The sequence below is a fragment of the Calliphora vicina genome, chromosome 1, assembly GCF_958450345.1.
Source record: "Calliphora vicina chromosome 1, idCalVici1.1, whole genome shotgun sequence".
Lineage (NCBI taxonomy): Eukaryota > Metazoa > Arthropoda > Insecta > Diptera > Calliphoridae > Calliphora > Calliphora vicina.
This window is the reverse complement of record NC_088780.1, coordinates 168,322,855-168,341,557: the sequence shown is the minus strand read 5'-3', so window position 1 is coordinate 168,341,557 and position 18,703 is coordinate 168,322,855. Positions and strand designations below refer to the sequence as shown.

The 18,703-nt window shown below is 32.6% G+C and overlaps 1 protein-coding gene across 1 annotated transcript; it reads left to right on the top strand.

Annotated features, from left to right (window-relative positions):
- Positions 1 to 5,873: 5,873 nt before the first annotated feature.
- LOC135954096 (uncharacterized) lies at positions 5,874 to 11,330 on the top strand. Its single transcript, XM_065504164.1, has one exon. It carries the CDS (start codon positions 5,874 to 5,876, stop codon positions 11,328 to 11,330), a length of 5,457 nt encoding a protein of 1,818 aa, XP_065360236.1.
- The last annotated feature ends 7,373 nt before the right edge of the window (positions 11,331 to 18,703 follow it).

Sequence of the window (18,703 nt, the reverse complement as noted above, 5' to 3'; positions counted from 1 at the left end):
AAGGAAAATATCCAAGCTTTGTTTTGAGCAAAAAAAAAATTAAAAAAGGGTCCATTTTGAAAAAAAAAAAGTCAACAAAGTTTTTGATTTTGCATAAAAAGTCAAAAATTGCATGTTTTGAGTTACAAAACATTTTTTTTGATAGATATCAAACTCGCATCCCACTAAGCGACCAAATGGGTCTTCAAGGAAAATATCTAAGCTTTATTTGAAGAAAAAAAAAACAGGGCCCATTTTGAAAAAAAAGTTAAAAAAGTTTTTGATTTCGGGAAAAAAATATTAAAAATTTATTATTTTTTTTTTTATATTTTTGAAGAAAGATTGAAGAAATAGCTATCTAAACTATTTGGAACACATTTTGCTAAGAAAAATAGGTAATAAGTTACATGGATGAGAAAAATCACATGCTTGGCCAAAATGTCAAATTTTGACCCCCTCTAACTCAGAGAGTTCTGGACCGATCTTGTTGAATTGTGTCTGAATTACTATCCAATAGGTCTAACCGTGGTGTAAATTTCATCCCGATCGGAAGACATCGATTTTAAAAGTTGGTTCACTTGACGTGAAATCCCCCATATATAAAAAACACCAAGGTTACTTAAAATACCAAAAAAAAAAAAATCTACAAAAACTTAAAAAAAATTGTTCAACATAATAACTCTTGAAGTAAAAGCTTTAAACCACAAATATTTATAAGTACTAAATAAATAAAAAAATTCTTGACATTAAAATAGGAACTGAATTTTTGGTGATTTTTTAAACATTTTGTAGGCCCGAGGTGTTGCCCAATGGCTAAATTTCCAACCACGAACCCATGTAACTACAAGTCAACTCAAAAACATCTCAGGTTTTCTTAAATTTAATTATATCTTAAATCGTTTACGAGCTATCGAATTATTTGAAAAATAATTGACTATTTGCGGACCATATAACGTATGAGTACTTTTTTAAGAGAATATATGATAACAAAACACTCATACGCCACCATTCAGGCAGTTGAGTTGAATCACGTTCATCATTTAAAATCGGCCCATAAATGGCTGATATATATATGGAAAAAAACCGGGATAACCTCGATTTTTGGCCTATTTTTGATCTACATACATATATCTGGATTACTAAGTCATTAATATAGACAATATGGATATCTAATGATAGATAATTCCAACTCCATTGCAACGATGTATATAAGACTATAGTAATTTGGACCTAGAATGATTCAAAATCGGAAAAATATATTTTAAACATATTTTTTTTTACCAAACTAATTTTTTTCATAAATTTGTATTCAATAATAAATTAAAAAAAAAACTTTTTTTAAAAATTAACAAAAAAGTTATAAGAAATTAAAAAACTATTTTGAAAGAACCAAAATTGATTTGATAATTCTTAACAAATTGTTAAATACATGTGTAAATATTAAATAAAATCTTTTTAAAAAAAACTGTTTATTTTCAATCTAACTTCAGTGTGTACAATACACTTTCATACGACAGCAAATATACAATTTTGTTTGTATTAGTGTCAAGTATCTCATCTGTAATGAAAATTGTATATAGCTGTTGCTACTGTTGTTGTTATTTGCTTTTAGTATTGATTTTTTATTAACTAGAATAAGAATATTAATTACAATTAAACGTTTCTGTAGCACACTTGCAGACATTCATATACATATATTTACATCATGAGACAGTCTACTTGAGTTTAGTTAGTTTATGTTTGTATTTTGTTTATTGTTGTTGCTGGTTTTGTTGAACAAATTGTACAAGTAAAGAATTTCTAAAAATAAGCAGTAATTTGAAATAAATAAACTTGAATAGTTAGTTTCTCATTTGCATGTAAGTGTGAACCGTGACCAGGATGTTTAAGTTTCCTTTATAAGCAGCGTTAATTTGGCTTTAATTATATGTACTCAGTTAACAAAATGTTATTGCCGTCTAAATTGTGCTCGTACTTGTACAAAAGAGAGAAACTACTCATTAAGACTAAAAATAAGGTTAAACTCATTAGTTACCATTCATTAGGTATTAAATTAAATACAAAATGAAACAAAAACTATATTTTTCTTCTGGGAAATTCTTTAAAAGTGAACTATGGGGAAATATTTGATGTTCAATAACATTTAGTAAAGTTCGTTTGTTTGGATGATTATTTCACAAAGTTACTCCAAAATTGTCAGAGATACCTAAACGGAGTGACTTCCAGACTCGGATTTCCCTTCAATGTTCCTCTGTGAATGCTCGGCTCATCATTTTTATACCCTTCACCATGAGTGGCAAGGTTATATATTAGATAGCGTAGTCGATATAGCCACGTCCGTCGGTCCGTATGTATGTTGAAATCAACTTTTCATAGGCCCCAAATAACTTACAAGCATGATTTATACATCAATATATCGGGAATTATTACATTTAAAAATCGAGAAAATCGGTCCACAAATTGCTGAGATATAAGAAAAAACCGGGAGAACCACGATTTTTGGCTTATATTTATCTCTATATGTATTACTAATTCATTAATATAGACAATATGGATATCTAATGATAGAAATTTCAAAGTCCATTGTAACGATGTAAGGCTAGAGTTAGTTGGACGTTGGGTCAAAATAGGACAAAATATTTTTTAAATTTAAAAAAAATAGATACAATTTGGAAAAATAAAATTAGAAACTTTTCGAAATATTTTTTTATTTTTTTTTTTAATTTAAATTTTGTTTACCTAAAAATATTTAAAATTTGTATTTTAAAGTATAATTTGGTGAAGGGTATATAAGATTCGGCGCAACCGAATAAAGCCCTCTTACTTGTTACAAATACAACCGTTTTTTTTTTTTGATTTTGCTCGTTGAATACTCTACTTCCATAGCATAAAAAGAATTTCACATGGGCAATTCCACGACTGAAAAAACAAAAATCTTTGAAACTTTTTACAAGATGATTTGAATAGGAGAAAACATTAAAATATTAATATGTGTAAGTATTTAGAGCTTATTACAACATTTTATTGGCAAAAATAATAGTTAAAACTGACTATATTTATTTTTTTAATTTAATTGATATGTTTTAGGCTAAGATGGCGGTGAAAATTAAGCTAAATTAAGTATATAGTATCAAATTGTTTATTGAAACGGATTGTAAAGCAAAAATATTTGGTTTAGTGTAAGAAATTGAACGCCTCTCACGATTCGCATATTTTGGCATATTTTTACATGTACCTCAAAATTACTTCCGTTTTATGTCACGTACGATATACCCTTATTTCGTTCGATATTTTGGACAACAATGTTTCGAAAGAACTTATTATTTTTTTAAAAAATAGTACATTCTGAATGGAACATAAAGACCAAATTATTTTTCAGATACCCTTATTTTTGCAAAATCTATCCACTCTATAGGCGTAAAAATGTCACGTACCATGACATGTAATTGCCCATATATACTTTCGTAAGTTGTTTAATTTTGTCGAACGACTATTTGCGGACCACATGACCAGGAATATAAATGATACCAAATCGTTCATACGACAACAATCAGGTTGTTGAGTTTTATTTATTAAAATAAAACGTTTTTTATGTATTTTACTACTGTCATTTTTAACTCCCATATATCATCAATAAAACACATTTTGTTGTTAAGAATTAGTGTGTTAATTCCCAATAATTGATAAATTCACTGAAATTTATTGTTGGGGGATAAGCTAGTTCCTATGCCCATTTCACTGGTTGCTTATTCCAGATCATCAGGAAACCTTTTCCCATTTTGCTTGAATTTAATTTCTGAAATAAGTAATACAAATTTATTAATTGTGAATAAACGAAACATTTCATGTACAACATGTTCAAAGTGCATACTTTTTAATTTTTGCAGAATACCTAAAATATAACTGTCATTAACTCTAGACCTGTTTGACAGATTTTACATTTTTGTTCTAACAAATTTGAAAAAAAAGTACGATCCGAAGCCAACGTTGGTTACAACGTACAAATTATTAATGTTTCAAATAATAATTTTAATATTATTTAAATAAAAATCTTTAAGTTTTTTCCTAAACAACGATATTGACGAACAATGTTTTAGAGACTGAGGCAAATTATTGTATTCTAAACTAGCAATACACTCAATTCTTTGTTTTATGATTTCTAGACGATATCAGTTTGTAAATGCCATATATTTGAAAGACTCTTGTAGCAATATCTCTACACGCAAAGAAAAAATATAATTGGACATGGTTACTGTAACCATTTAAATAGTGATACAACATTTTTAACAATATTATAGTCACAGTAACCATTTACATGATTGTGGTAACCATAATATGGTTAATATACGATTCACATGATTGTATCAACCATATATATGGTTACAGTAAACAAATATATGTTTGTGGCAACCATATTTATGATGAATAATTTGATCATAATATGTTGTTCTCAGATTATGATAAGCCTTAAGCCGAGAGCACCATAATATGATAATTCCTTCATCATATGAATGGTTGTCACAAACATATATTTGTTTACTGTAACCATACATATGGTTGATACAATCATGTGAATCGTATATTAACCATATTATGGTTACCACAATCATGTAAACACAGCTTTTATTGATTTATTTTATATAATTTGTAAACTATTTAAATCAGTGTTTTTTTAATTCATAAACAAGTGTAAGATAGTTAAGATGTCTTTGAACAAGAGCTTGATAAATTATACATTTTGTTGTTTCAGCAAGTCTATGTCTTAGTTTAATAAGAATACCATGTGCTGGAGATATTTTCCACCGAACATCTGAGTTGAGCTACTGAAATGTTTCTTTTTCATCGGCTATTTCAAAAAAGATTATCTAATGTAGAGATGAGAACTTAGTCAGTGTAAAAATAACTTAACTGTCGCCGAATGGCTCATAAGCGAGCTGAAATTTTATTATTTGTTTTATTATTTGTCTTTATTATTTCTCATTGTATAATTTTGTAATTCATTTAAAATATTTATTTGAAGTTATATGGCGTCCTGTGAGCCGCCTTAATGTTTTGTTTATTTGTCTTATTTACCTATTTGTTAGTGAAGATTATGTATTAGTTGTTGTTCTTTTTTACATTGATCTCACTGCAGTGCTTTTGTTTCGTTAAGTTGGTACCGTTATTTTTAATGTGTTATACACATAAATAACTAGTGGTCCAAATAAAATAATAATTTAAAGTAAAGTCAGTTCATAAGGGAAAAGCACTGCGGTAAGTAGTTGAACATTATTTGTATTTCTTTTATTTAATTTTAATAATTTTTTTAATAGAAATAAACGCACCGTGTCGCACCGCACATTACTGCAAATTATTTAAAATTGTTTGTGTCTTTTTTGGTGTTGTTAAATTCGCCCCTTATGGACGACCATCGCAGCCAGCGATAACAAATTTTATTTCGCACTTTTTGAGCTGATATTTGCAAAAATTTTGTGGTTCCTTGTCTGCCGGAATAAAACAAAGTTTGCAGATTTTTGTGCGAAGTGGTTCCTTGTCTGCCGGAACAAATACAAATTAATTTGGAAATAAATAAAGTGGTTCCTTGCCTGCCGGAACATAAAATAATTGTTTGAAGATTTCCAAAAGTGGTTCCTTGCCTGCCGGAACACAAAATACATTTTTTAAAAATATTTAAAGTGGTTCCTTGTCTGCCGGAACAAATAAAATTAAATCTGAAATATTTTAAAGTGGTTCCCTTTCTGCCGGAACAAATAAAAATATATTTAAAACATTTTGGTGCTTATTTGCTGTGATTTTTGTGAGATTTTGTGTGCTCTTTGAGAAACGCTTGTGATTATTTGTGGTTCATAATGCATCGCTCCCCAGCAAGAAAAAGCCAGCGATTACAGTCAACAATGAGCCAGCCTAGTAGTGGTTCCTCGCCTGCCGGAACAAAAATTGTTTCTCAACAAGTGGCTCCATCGGTCGCCGGAGTTTCTTCTTTGCCTGCCAGTTCCCATGTCGCCGGAACATCTTTGACTCCCTCCGCCGCTGGAGTGCCTCCACAAAACGTAAGTACTATTGACGTCACAACAAATCAACCAATTGTAATTGCTCCTTCTGTCGCCGGAGTGCCTACAAGTTCCACCGCCGCCGGAACAACTTATGCCATAGCTACCACAGTTGCCAATGTTCAACATAACCAACAAAATTTTGCTGAAAATAATTTAAGCTCTTCTGCACAGCTTAATTTGGAAGGCCTTCAAAGTCAGATCAACATTCTTCACGCCCAGTTGTTAAATGCCCAACGAGCGTTGTCGATTGCCACAAACGCTAATTCGACGCCGAGTTCTTCAGCCGCCATGCCACAGCCATCCAATATGGCGCCGCCAGTAACGGGTACCAGCGAAGTCAACGTTGACAATTCTGCCTCAGCCAACGTTGACTGCACTGAACGTCGTACGCCATTTTCTTCGGTAAGCTGCAATGAAAATAATTTTTCGAATTTGTGTGGAAGTCAACCGTTGCCGCCAAATTTCCGATTGTCTCAAAATGGTGGTTCGTTATTGATGCATCGAAAAATTTATGATTTACCGGATTTTAGTGGCTCGCCTGAAGATTGGCCCATGTTCTCAACGGCTTTTAATCAATCGACTGCTGTTTATAATTATAATAATTTTGAAAATTGTTTAAGGCTCCAAAAAGCTTTGAAGGGTGATGCCCGTGAATGTGTGAAGTCGTTGCTGATCCATGCAGATAACGTGAGTATGGTTATGGAACAATTGTGTTTTCAATATGGTCGCCCAGAGATGCTTATTCGTTGCCAGCTACAACAAGTGAAAGAAATTTCGCCCATTAGTGAAAGTGCTGTGGATAAGCTTGTGCCCTTTGCTGTTAAAGTGCGGAATCTTGCCGCCTTTTTGGAAACTGCTAATGGACAACAGCATTTAGCTAATCCAACATTAATGGAAGAATTGGTCGGAAAGCTTCCAATGAGTAAACGAATGGAGTGGGCCCGCTGTGCCTCAACAATAAAACCATACCCAACTATTTTGGATTTTAGCAAATGGCTCAAAGATGTTGCTGATTTGGTAAGAATGGTGCAAACTACAAGTGGAAATCGTCAAAATAATGAACCCAAAAGAAAAGTTGTCCTTCATGCTGCTGATGGTCAACGTAAACAACAAGAATGCCCTATGTGCCAGGCAAATCATAAAATATTTGATTGTAGAAAATTTGGTTCATTAAGTGTGCCTAATCGTTGGAGTGAAGTGAAAAAAATGAGGTTATGTTTTTCGTGTCTGGGTAGTGGACATTCGAGTAGATTTTGCCGTTATCGAAAGACGTGTCCCGTGGATGGTTGTCTAAGAAAACATAACAAATTATTACATGATGTCAAAATTAATGATGGTGGAAATAATACGCTTTCGTCTGAGTCGCCTGCTCCAAGTGGTTCCACAAATGAAAATGAGTCTGTTCTTAGCTGTGTGTCTAAAGCTGCAGATAAAGGTGTGTTGTTGTTCCGAGTGGTGCCAATTGTGCTTTATGGTCCCAGTAACAAAATTGAAACCTATGCGTTGTTGGATGAAGGTTCATCGGTTACTATGGTGGACAGCTCCTTGGTGAAGAAACTTGGTCTTCAGGGGCATCAAAGTCAATTGAATTTGAATTGGTATGCTGGTAAGGCATCACAAGAAACGGCAACAGTGGTTGATATGCACATAAGTGGAATTGGTAAGCAGAGAAAATATGCCTTGCGAAACGTTTATGGAGTTTCAAATTTAAAATTGCCGGCCCAAAGCTTCAATATGGATTTAAGTCGCCATCCTGGTTTGCCCATTAAATTATATAATGATGTTGTTCCCAAAGTTCTGATTGGATTAGATCATTCTCATCTGGGACTTCCTGATGAAATTGTGTCTCTGGATGAAAATGGTCCATATGCTGCTAACATCCCATTAGGATGGGTCGTATTTGGGAAAATGATGGGTAAGCAATCTAGCGAAAATTTGTGTCTTTTGTCAGTTCAGCCAGAGCAAAGACTCTATGACTTAGTGGCAAATTATTTTGAAACGGAGAATTTTGGTGTGAAGTTATTGCCGGTCATAGAATCAAAGGATGACTTACGGGCTCGGAAAATTATGAACGAAACTACAGTTAAGATTGATGGTAGATTCCAAACTCGGCTCTTGTGGCGTGAAGATGATGTTGTGTTGCCTGATAGCTACTCCATGGCTCTAAATAGACTTGTTGGTATTGAGCGAAAGATGAATAGAAGTCCTGAATTTGGTGCTGCCTACAAATCCATCATGAGGGATTATTTGTCCAAGAGGTATGTACGTAAATTGTCGCCTATTGAAGCTGCTGATTTGTGCCCCAGGACTTGGTATCTTCCGCATTTTGGAGTGATTAATCCTAATAAGCCAGGAAAAATTCGTTTAGTGTTTGATGCTGCCGCAACTGTTGAAGGTGTTTCCCTGAATTCTAAACTGCTAAAAGGCCCGCAGCAATATAAGCCTCTGCCATCCGTTTTATTTAATTTTCGAGTTGGTGCTGTAGCAGTGTGTGGGGACATCAAAGAAATGTTTCACCAAGTTATTGTAGCTCCTGAAGATAGATGCTCTCAAAGATTTCTTTGGCGTGAAGACACTAGAGAACCACCTGATTCTTATGAAATGCTAGTCATGACTTTTGGTGCTGCTTGCTCGCCTTGTGTAGCCCATTATGTCAAAGAAACAAATGCCCTAAGCTATCGTGATAAATATCCTCGTGCAGTGAAGTCGATTGTTGATCATCATTATGTAGATGATTTTGTGGATAGTTTTCCGACGCAAGCAAGGGCCATTGAGATTGCCAAACAAGTGCGCGACATTCATAAATCAGCTGGGTTTGAACTACGTAATTTTTCATCGAACTCTTCTAAAGTAATTGTGGCTCTTAAAGGTACAGTGGAAAGTCCGGTGAATTTTTCCAGCGATGTCAACCAGCTACAATCAGAGAAGATACTTGGTATGTATTGGCAACCTAAAGATGATACTTTCAGGTTCAATTTGAAGTTCCACAACGTGAATGCTGATGTTATAGAAGGTATGAGGTGTCCAACAAAACGCGAGCTTTTAAGTGTGGTTATGTCCGTTTTTGATCCACTTGGTTTCCTGAGCTACTACATGATAACGGCAAAGTTACTGATGCGTGAAGTTTGGAGACACAATATACGATGGGATGATGCATTGCCCGGAGAATTAAACGAGATGTGGAATAATTGGCGCCAAGAGCTACAAAATGTCATCCATGTTAAAGTGCCTCGATTTTATTTTAGAAATGGTGTTCCTTCTCGCCTGGAACTACATGTTTTTGTCGACGCTAGTGAAGATGCATTTGGTGCCGTGTCATACTGGAGGTCTATAAATGCTGATAATAAAATTGAAGTGACTTTTGTAGCTGCAAAAACTAGATGTGCTCCTCTGAAAGCAATGAGTATTCCTCGGCTCGAACTTCAGGCTGCTGTATTGGGTACTCGTTTGATGGGTACAATTTTGAAGGAACATTCCATTAAGGTATCAAGAATCGTTTGCTGGAGTGATTCAACCACCGTAGTTAGTTGGATTGGATCTGAAAGCCGAAGATATAAACCCTTTGTTGCCCATAGAATTACTGAGATTCTTGATTCTACTAGCCCAGCAGATTGGAGATGGCTGCCAACAAATCTTAATGTTGCCGATGAAACTACAAGAATGAAAAGCCAGGTTAATTTTTCAGATGATAGCCGCTGGTTTACGGGACCTAAATTTCTATACGAATATGAAGATGAATGGCCAAAAACGCAAGAAATACCTACTTGTAGCCTAGACACTGAAGAACTTCGTCCCAAATTTGCTTTGCTGGTAAATACCCCTGTTGTTTTTGAATTCGATAGATTTTCATCATATTTGAAATTAAAACGTACGATTGCCTGGGTGTTACGTTTTATAAATCGTTGCCAAAAGAAGATTGGTCCTGAAGAAGGAAATGGTTTAACTACTGCAGAGTTAAAAAGTGCTGACATTTGTCTTTGCCGTCAAGCCCAACGAGAAAAATTTAGCGCTGAAATTGAAATTATTAAAAATGAAGGTACTTTGCCCAAAAGTAGTGAGTTGTATGCCCTGACTCCATATATGGATGAAAATTCATTACTTCGAGTTTATGGTCGTGTGGATGCAGCTAGTTGGTTACCATTGGATATAAGGCGTCCGATTATATTACCGTCGTTTCATCCTGTCACCGAGTTGTTTGTGGCCCATGTACACGAAAAAATGAAACATCAAAATTTTGAAGCTACAGTTTGTGAAATTCGAAGATCATTTTGGATTCCCCGCCTTAAAAAAATTTTACGTAAGCGTGTTTCTAATTGTTTTATTTGCAGATTTCGTCGTACATTGCCGGTGCCACCACTTATGGGTTCTTTGCCAAAAGACAGATTGACGCCATATATTCGTCCATTTTCCTACACTGGATTGGACTATTTTGGTCCAGTTATTGTAACCGTTGGTCGTCGCCATGAAAAACGTTGGGTGGCCTTATTTACTTGCCTGACCATAAGGGCCATTCATTTGGAAGTCGCTTTCGATTTGTCAACCGATGCGTGTATTCTTGCCATACGCAATTTTATAAATCGACGTGGCCTGCCTACAAGACTGAGGAGCGATAATGGTACAAATTTTGTTGGTGCTGATAAAGTTGCCAAGAGGTTCAGTGAAGTATTTGATGTGGCTCAAATTCAAGATGAACTTACATCTAAAGGTATAGATTGGCAGTTTAATTGTCCACATAATCCTGCAGAAGGTGGTATATGGGAACGGATGGTCCAATGTGTAAAGCGTGTGTTGCAGTCAACTTTGAAAGAATCCGCCCCTCGTGAACACACACTGCAAAGTTTCCTGATTGAAGCGGAAAATATTGTGAATTCCCGTCCGTTGACACACTTGCCGTTGAGCCACGAAGATGAAGAACCACTAACGCCTAATCATTTTTTGTTGGGTTGCCCTAATACAACACAAACTCCTGCCGGAGCAAAAGAAGAACAGTCTGTTGTACTAAAAAAGCAGTGGCGCATTTCCCGTCAGCTACGTGATCATTTCTGGAACAGGTGGATAAAAGAATATTTGCCCACGTTGACTAGACGCTCCAAATGGTGTCAACGTACGAAGCCTATTGCTATTGGTGATTTGGTTCTAATTTGCGATCCAGCCGTGTCCCGTAGAGATTGGAAACGAGGCAGAGTGGAAGAGGTGTTTATAGGTAGAGATGGTGTTATTCGTCGTGCTGATGTACGTACTAGTACAGGAATACTAAAGCGACCTGTTTCCAAGCTTGCTGTCCTTGATTTGGAGTAGTGAATCGTAGCCGATCCACGGGGGTGGGGATGTCGCCGAATGGCTCATAAGCGAGCTGAAATTTTATTATTTGTTTTATTATTTGTCTTTATTATTTCTCATTGTATAATTTTGTAATTCATTTAAAATATTTATTTGAAGTTATATGGCGTCCTGTGAGCCGCCTTAATGTTTTGTTTATTTGTCTTATTTACCTATTTGTTAGTGAAGATTATGTATTAGTTGTTGTTCTTTTTTACATTGATCTCACTGCAGTGCTTTTGTTTCGTTAAGTTGGTACCGTTATTTTTAATGTGTTATACACATAAATAACTAGTGGTCCAAATAAAATAATAATTTAAAGTAAAGTCAGTTCATAAGGGAAAAGCACTGCGGTAAGTAGTTGAACATTATTTGTATTTCTTTTATTTAATTTTAATAATTTTTTTAATAGAAATAAACGCACCGTGTCGCACCGCACATTACTGCAAATTATTTAAAATTGTTTGTGTCTTTTTTGGTGTTGTTAAATTCGCCCCTTATGGACGACCATCGCAGCCAGCGATAACATTAACAATATTTATAATTTCATTAAAATCTTTCACCGTACATTTTATTATGTTATTAGTTTTTGTTGTATGTCAATTTAAAAACATTTTTGTACACATGTTCAAATGCAAATACAATTGTCTGGATTTATATAGGAATGCCAACACACACACACAGATTAATGTATGAATTAAATTGCCCGATTGTTTGTTGGACAATTATGTCAAATATTCCGGCAGTCACTTATAAGTACACAAATACATACATATGTATGTATGTATATTTCTACATGTATGTGAGTATATATGTGTTCATACAACATAATTCCCTTAAGGCAATTTACAATATTCCATGTAAAACACATGCAAATATGATTTCACTCACATTTAACTGACTTTTATTTAACAAAAAAAAAAAGGAAGAGAGAACCATAATGCCCGGAAAAAAATAAAATTATTTACGTGAGTTTTTCTATAATATTAATGTGTTGGATTCATTGTGCTGCTTGTTTTCTTATTCGTTCATGTTTTTTCCATGTTTTTGTTCGCTGAAGTTTTTATAATATTTTTTTTTTGTGCAAAATTCACACAAACATATGTACATAAATACATTTGAACATGAGGAATGTCATGCAAAATATTCAAAAAAAAAACAACCTAACTAAATAATAACACACTCTTACAAACAAACCAAATATATAAAAAACACATACACAAAGTTATACAATCACTCAGACATGTGTGTATGTAGGGATGTAAAAATACACATGTTGTACGTTGTACTTACATACATACATGCAAATATATGTACTTGTATGTGTACATACCGTAACATAAACCCGCAATTGTGTAATAGAATTTAATTCAGTTATATGGTTGTATATAATTTTTCCTTATTTTTTGTTGTTGTTGTTATTGTTGGTGGAAATGAATGTGTTTTCCATTGAATCACATTCACAGACACACACGTTAATGTACATACTCATACAAACAATTGTTCATTCAAGTACAATACCTACATATACATAAACACACTTACAAACACTTACAATTAGTCCTGCCCTTAAATAAAATAAAAAATAAAAATATATTTAAAAAAGCTCTAAAAAGAAGAAAATAAACTTTCATTTAAATCGAAAAATCGATTATACAATCGATATTTTCCGATGTCGCGACAAGCTTTTATATCATATGAATTGTATAATGTAATAAATTGTAGCTTGATTTAAATGAAAGTTGGTTTCCTTTATTAGAACATTTAAATAAAGCTTTTATAAAAAGTTTTTGTTATTATTATTTTATTTTTTCTTTAGAAAAATATTGAATATTTCGAATTTAAATTCATATATATGAATTTAAAACATATATAAAAGGCTTATCACAGATTATTGCAGATATGAAACAAATGGCAGTTTTCAAAAACGTTTTCAATGGTTGTGATTCGCAGAGCGAGAGAAAAAATACAATTTACAATAGGCAACTAGTGTGTAATATATTTGTCCCTCTTTTCAAATCACAAACATTTTGACTTTTTTTTTTTTGTTATTTTTCTATTGAAACCTCCTTATTCATATCTGTACAATTTGTGAAACTTATATTGAAATTACATACTTTGAATTTTGATATTTTTAAAAAATTTTAAGTTCGAAATTAGAAAATATTATGAAATTTGTCCTCAAATAATACTAAACATTTTATTTTTTTAGGAATTACAATGATTTTGAAATTATTTTAACAACTTTAAAAAATTTCCGAGCATAAGTTTGAATTGTTTTATTTTGAACACAACTTCATAAAACATGAATGTCAAATGTTAAGCAAAAGTTGCATCAGTTAGTTTTCCATACAAACAAAACATAAGATCCATCCAAAGCAAATACATTTTTTTAAGGGCTGGTCTAATGAACAGTTGTAGATAAACAAATTTACACACGTAAACGTATGAGTGAATAAGCTTATGTAAACTTTTTTATTTGTTTGGAGTTTTTGTAAAACTGCTACTTTAGCCTAAATGACAATTCAAGCATTTTCCAGGCCTCCTATTGCAAATCTACTTTACAGTGAGTGACAATAAATATGCTAGCTAATGCTAACCAAAATCTAACCATTTGATATCTTAAGGTAGGGTTACACATGGAAAATATTTACTCAAAAAGGCAAGTTTTTGAAATAAATAAAAAATTTCAAATTTATTTTATTTAGTGGTTACGTCTTTTTCGTCAACTATTTGCCATGTGTGATCCTGCCTTAAAAATAGAGTTAATGGAGTCATTCATTTGATAGCATTACAATAAATAAATAAAAGTAAAAAATGTAACAACTTATTGATTGTATGGACTGTGAATCTTGGAGTAAACTTTTATATAGATTAATTTGTTTCTTTTTAATTGCCACCGACTTTAAATTCGTTTTCATACAATATAAATAAATATAAATATGACTGCATCATCGATAAACTTTATACTCTAAACCCAACACACATCTAAATTCACAAATTTTGTTTAACATTTCACTCAGGGGAAAACCAAAATTAAACAGAATGAAATTATTCAATCATAAATTGAAAATGGAAAGTGGGAAGTGGAAGAAATAAAAAATAACGTAGATTCATGCACAATATGAGCTTGTGTCTTTAAAGCCAGCAACAATTTTCGTTTATTGAAAATTATTTTCAATTGTCATTGTACATTTTTATTTCATCATTATTACAATGTGTTTTTTGTGCTACACTTTTTTTCAAGGGGGACAATACATATGAAAAGTTTTAAACACTCATTCGTCCTTGCACACATACATATTTTAATATACATAAGGACTCATATACATACGAGCACATACATACATACATATGTATGTACTCGTATGCTTTGTTTTTTATAAAGCCAATGTTGAAAAACTTTTTATCCTTCAGTCAAACCAACCAACCAAAACACCAGATACCAAAAACCTTAATCTCATTTTCTTACTTTTTTTCGATAAATAAAAACTGATTTTTTCCTTAATAAATGACACAATATTGGGAAAAAATTGGCTTAAAGGAAATCTTTTTTATTATAGGAGTCATTAAAGGTGGTTTGAAATACTGTTTGCATTTCTTGTTAGTCATGTGTGTTTATTTGAAAAATTGGAAAGCCAACGAACGCCCTACACAAAATATTATAGAAAATTTGCTTCATATATGAGGAGTCCTCATTGAGGACGGGTTTTTAGTCTCCTTTCAGCTCAATACACTTTGTCCAACGTTTCTACAATTTTTTTATTCTTTCAAAAAAATTATATTTGTCGAGGTCAAATCTCTTTCTCTTGTCGTTGGAGTTAAATCTCTTTTCGGCGAGACAGGTCTTCAGGGTTTGAAATAAGAAATAGTCACTCCGTGGTAAATCCGGAGAATAGAGCGGATTTTCTTTTTTTTAATCTTTTTCTTTATTGAATCTTTCTTTTTAGAAACCTACAATCGACTCAGTCTTCTATGACCCTCAAATGACAGCAACTCCCTGGCAAGGGGATTTGGATGATCCAATAGTTTTGAAAGGTAGTTTAAACTGGAGCGTTTGATCTCCTCGCGTATTATGGAGATATTCAGATTCCTATGGATATTACTATTGCGAATGTACCATGGGGCACCTGTTATTGTTCTTAACAGTGCTGACTGCTTTCTTTGCAATTTTTCAACGTTAGATGAGGAGGCTGTTCCCCATAGCTGAATGCCGTATAGCCATATCGGTTTTATAATTGTTTTGTACAAAACCACTTTGTATTTCAAGTCGAGAGCAGACCGTGGGCCAATTAGCCAGTACAATTGAACTGACTTAAATTTTATTTGTGTAACCTTGGCTTCAATATGGTTGGTCCATGTTAAGCGGCGATCAAGATGGATACCGAGATATCTCACATGGCTTTGTTCAGGAATTTTAATATTATTTATCTGTATGGAAGTGCAACTTTCTCATCTTAGAGTGAATGTACCGTTAATAGAGCTGATGAGGGAGCTATTTGTAGTTTAATGCATAGTTTTTGCCATGGAAACGCGGAAAGCTTTTTCATACCCATGTGAGCTACTAAGCAATGTGAAATGCCTATGCCTTTCACAATCTCTCGCACTTTTATTAAGCTTAGCCAGATGTCTGTTGATAGGACCCTGTCTGCTAATAGGCGGGAACTCCAAGAGGTCACGGACTTATTGACCCGTAGCTGAAGTTTAAATTCATGGTACTGTACATATGTATAAATCGTGAAACATATTCAGTTATAGCTGAACTAAATCTTAGGCGATATTAGGTAAATGTTTGACCATAATAAATATTTGTTATGATTGATTCGAAACAAACAATAATTTGATCAAAATTGAGCTAATAGTGTAATCACGAAATTGACACTTTTTTTCTGTCAAGAGGGGCATCCAGCGGCTTAAACTAATTCGGGTACGCTGAATTCAGTGGTGCTAGCCGTTTTTGTAGGATAGCTCGTATTTTCGAGATATACCGTTATTTCGAAAATGGAGGAAGTTGCACAACATATATTCGCGTAACTCAAAAATGGTTTAGATTATTGAATAAACTGAAAAACACGAAATTACGCAACGAAATAACCTTCAAGTAAAGCCAAACATATTTATAATCTTCGCAGTCGTTTTAGAAATATGAATTTTTTTCAGCTTAACTTACTGGGGCCCCGCTTGACAGTTTTTTCAGCTAGCACAATGTTATTTATTAAATCAAATATTGTGCCTAATCATACCTGAGCTTTAATTTGTGTTACAGCTTTTGCCTATATTTATCCCAGTTAAGTATTCTTTATCTGTACCGCTTTATAAAATCGTCCATTATTATAAATATCTCTATTATTGTACAAAATATGCTTTATATTTGGAAATTTCTTAAGAATCATACTCAAATTACAAGGGTTTGAATTCACATTCAAAAAAAGAAAATCCATCCATTTAAGTATTTCCTCGTTTTTCCCCACATACATAAGAGCAGCAATCGAAATATCTTAACAAATACTTGTTGTTAATACATATCTACACATATAAGATGATGTTTTTCAATTGTAAATATTTTTTATTTCATTAATTTGTAAACAGTTTGTCATGCTGATAATGGAATATTTATGTTTACAGATTGTACGAACATTCTTTCTTGCATATTAATAATAAATATTCATAACAATCACAATAAATGAATACATATATTGAATCTTTGAATAAAGATTTTTCTGAATTACATTGTTAAACATCAAGCTCAAATGTAATTTGTAAACTGCAAAAAAAAATAAAAAATAAATGACAACAACACAACCTTAATAAATTCAATTGTCATGCAGTTGAAGGCTAAAAAGTGAAATAATTTGATTAAATTACATAAAAGTAAGCAAATATTTTTTAATCGATATTTTTTTTTGAATATTTGCAGGAAAATGTTTTGAATAAATGATAAAAGTTGTAATAATGTATAGAATGTTTCTAAGATTTGTCTTAATTTCAAGTACAATTTATAAATATTGCATTTTAAAATATGAATTGTTTCAATTCGACACAAGAACACTCCTATCCTGAAACATAACAATGCATTTATATTCCGATAAATTCGATGGGAACCCATCGAAAATGTTGAGAAAAAACCATTTCTTTTGTCATATTGCAATAAATATTAGGTTAAGTAGGACATTCTGAATAGAGAAATTTTAAATACCGAACTGAAAAAAGTTAGAGTTTTAAATTTTACATAAATTGTAACATACTGGAACGCAAATTAACAAAATTTTAGAAATTATATGACGTAATTTCTGGCTAAACAAGATGTATTAAAATGACCACACTCTTGGGAAAACTCCCGAAAGCATTGCCAAGATATGTCATAGAATGGAAATTGATAAACTCAACATGTCATTCATTGAAATTATTATGTCAAAATAGAATAAGATGGAATAATATAGATAACCTGTATAGACATACATATATTCCAGTATATTTCAAATAAATTCATTGAATTGTTTTTTGGGGGATAAGCCCATTAGGAAACATTTAGATAAGCCAAAAATAACATATGAAAGGTTATTTTAAACTCTATGAGAATTAAAAAGCATCTTCTATTTAGTCAATGTGTTTTACATTATTGTTTATTTACTGACTATAAATTAATTTTCATGTGTTAATATGACTGCATAAAACTTCGGCTCTAAAAATTTTTGAAACATTTTTCAAAGCTTTTCTTTTTTGGCATAAATGATGCCATTTCAAACTTCTTTGTGCCTTTTTCTGAAAAAAATTTAGTTTAATAAGTGTTAACGCTTAGTTTTTAAATAATGTTGCCTTAAAATGACGAAAATATGCTACTTGTTTCACCCCCACTTTTATCAAAGGGTAAGAAAGTCACCACTTTTAAACAGTTGTTCTTGTTATTGTTTTTGAAGATCGATTGTGTTAATAAAATAGTTTTTGTATTTTTTTATTAAAAGTGTTAAAATTGAAGCAACAAGTATAGTTTTGGAATATTTAGAAGCTACATAAAAGAGTGATATTCGGTGGGCCTTATATGGGGACTATGACCAATTATGGACCGATCACCATGAAATTAGGTCGTGTGATTTATGTCTCTATGAAACTTTACTATGTTGAATTTTGTGAGTATACCAAAATTTTTAAGCGATTTATGCACGTTAAAGTGATTTTCGGAAGCGGGTCTATATGGGAGATATGACTAATTTTGTACCGATCGTAACAAAAATTGGTGACATGAATTTTGTGTATATAAAACTTATTTGGAGCGCAATTTGTGGAGATACATATATAAATTAAACATTTATGACCGATAAAGTCCAATTTCGGAAGGACTTTGTATGGGGGCT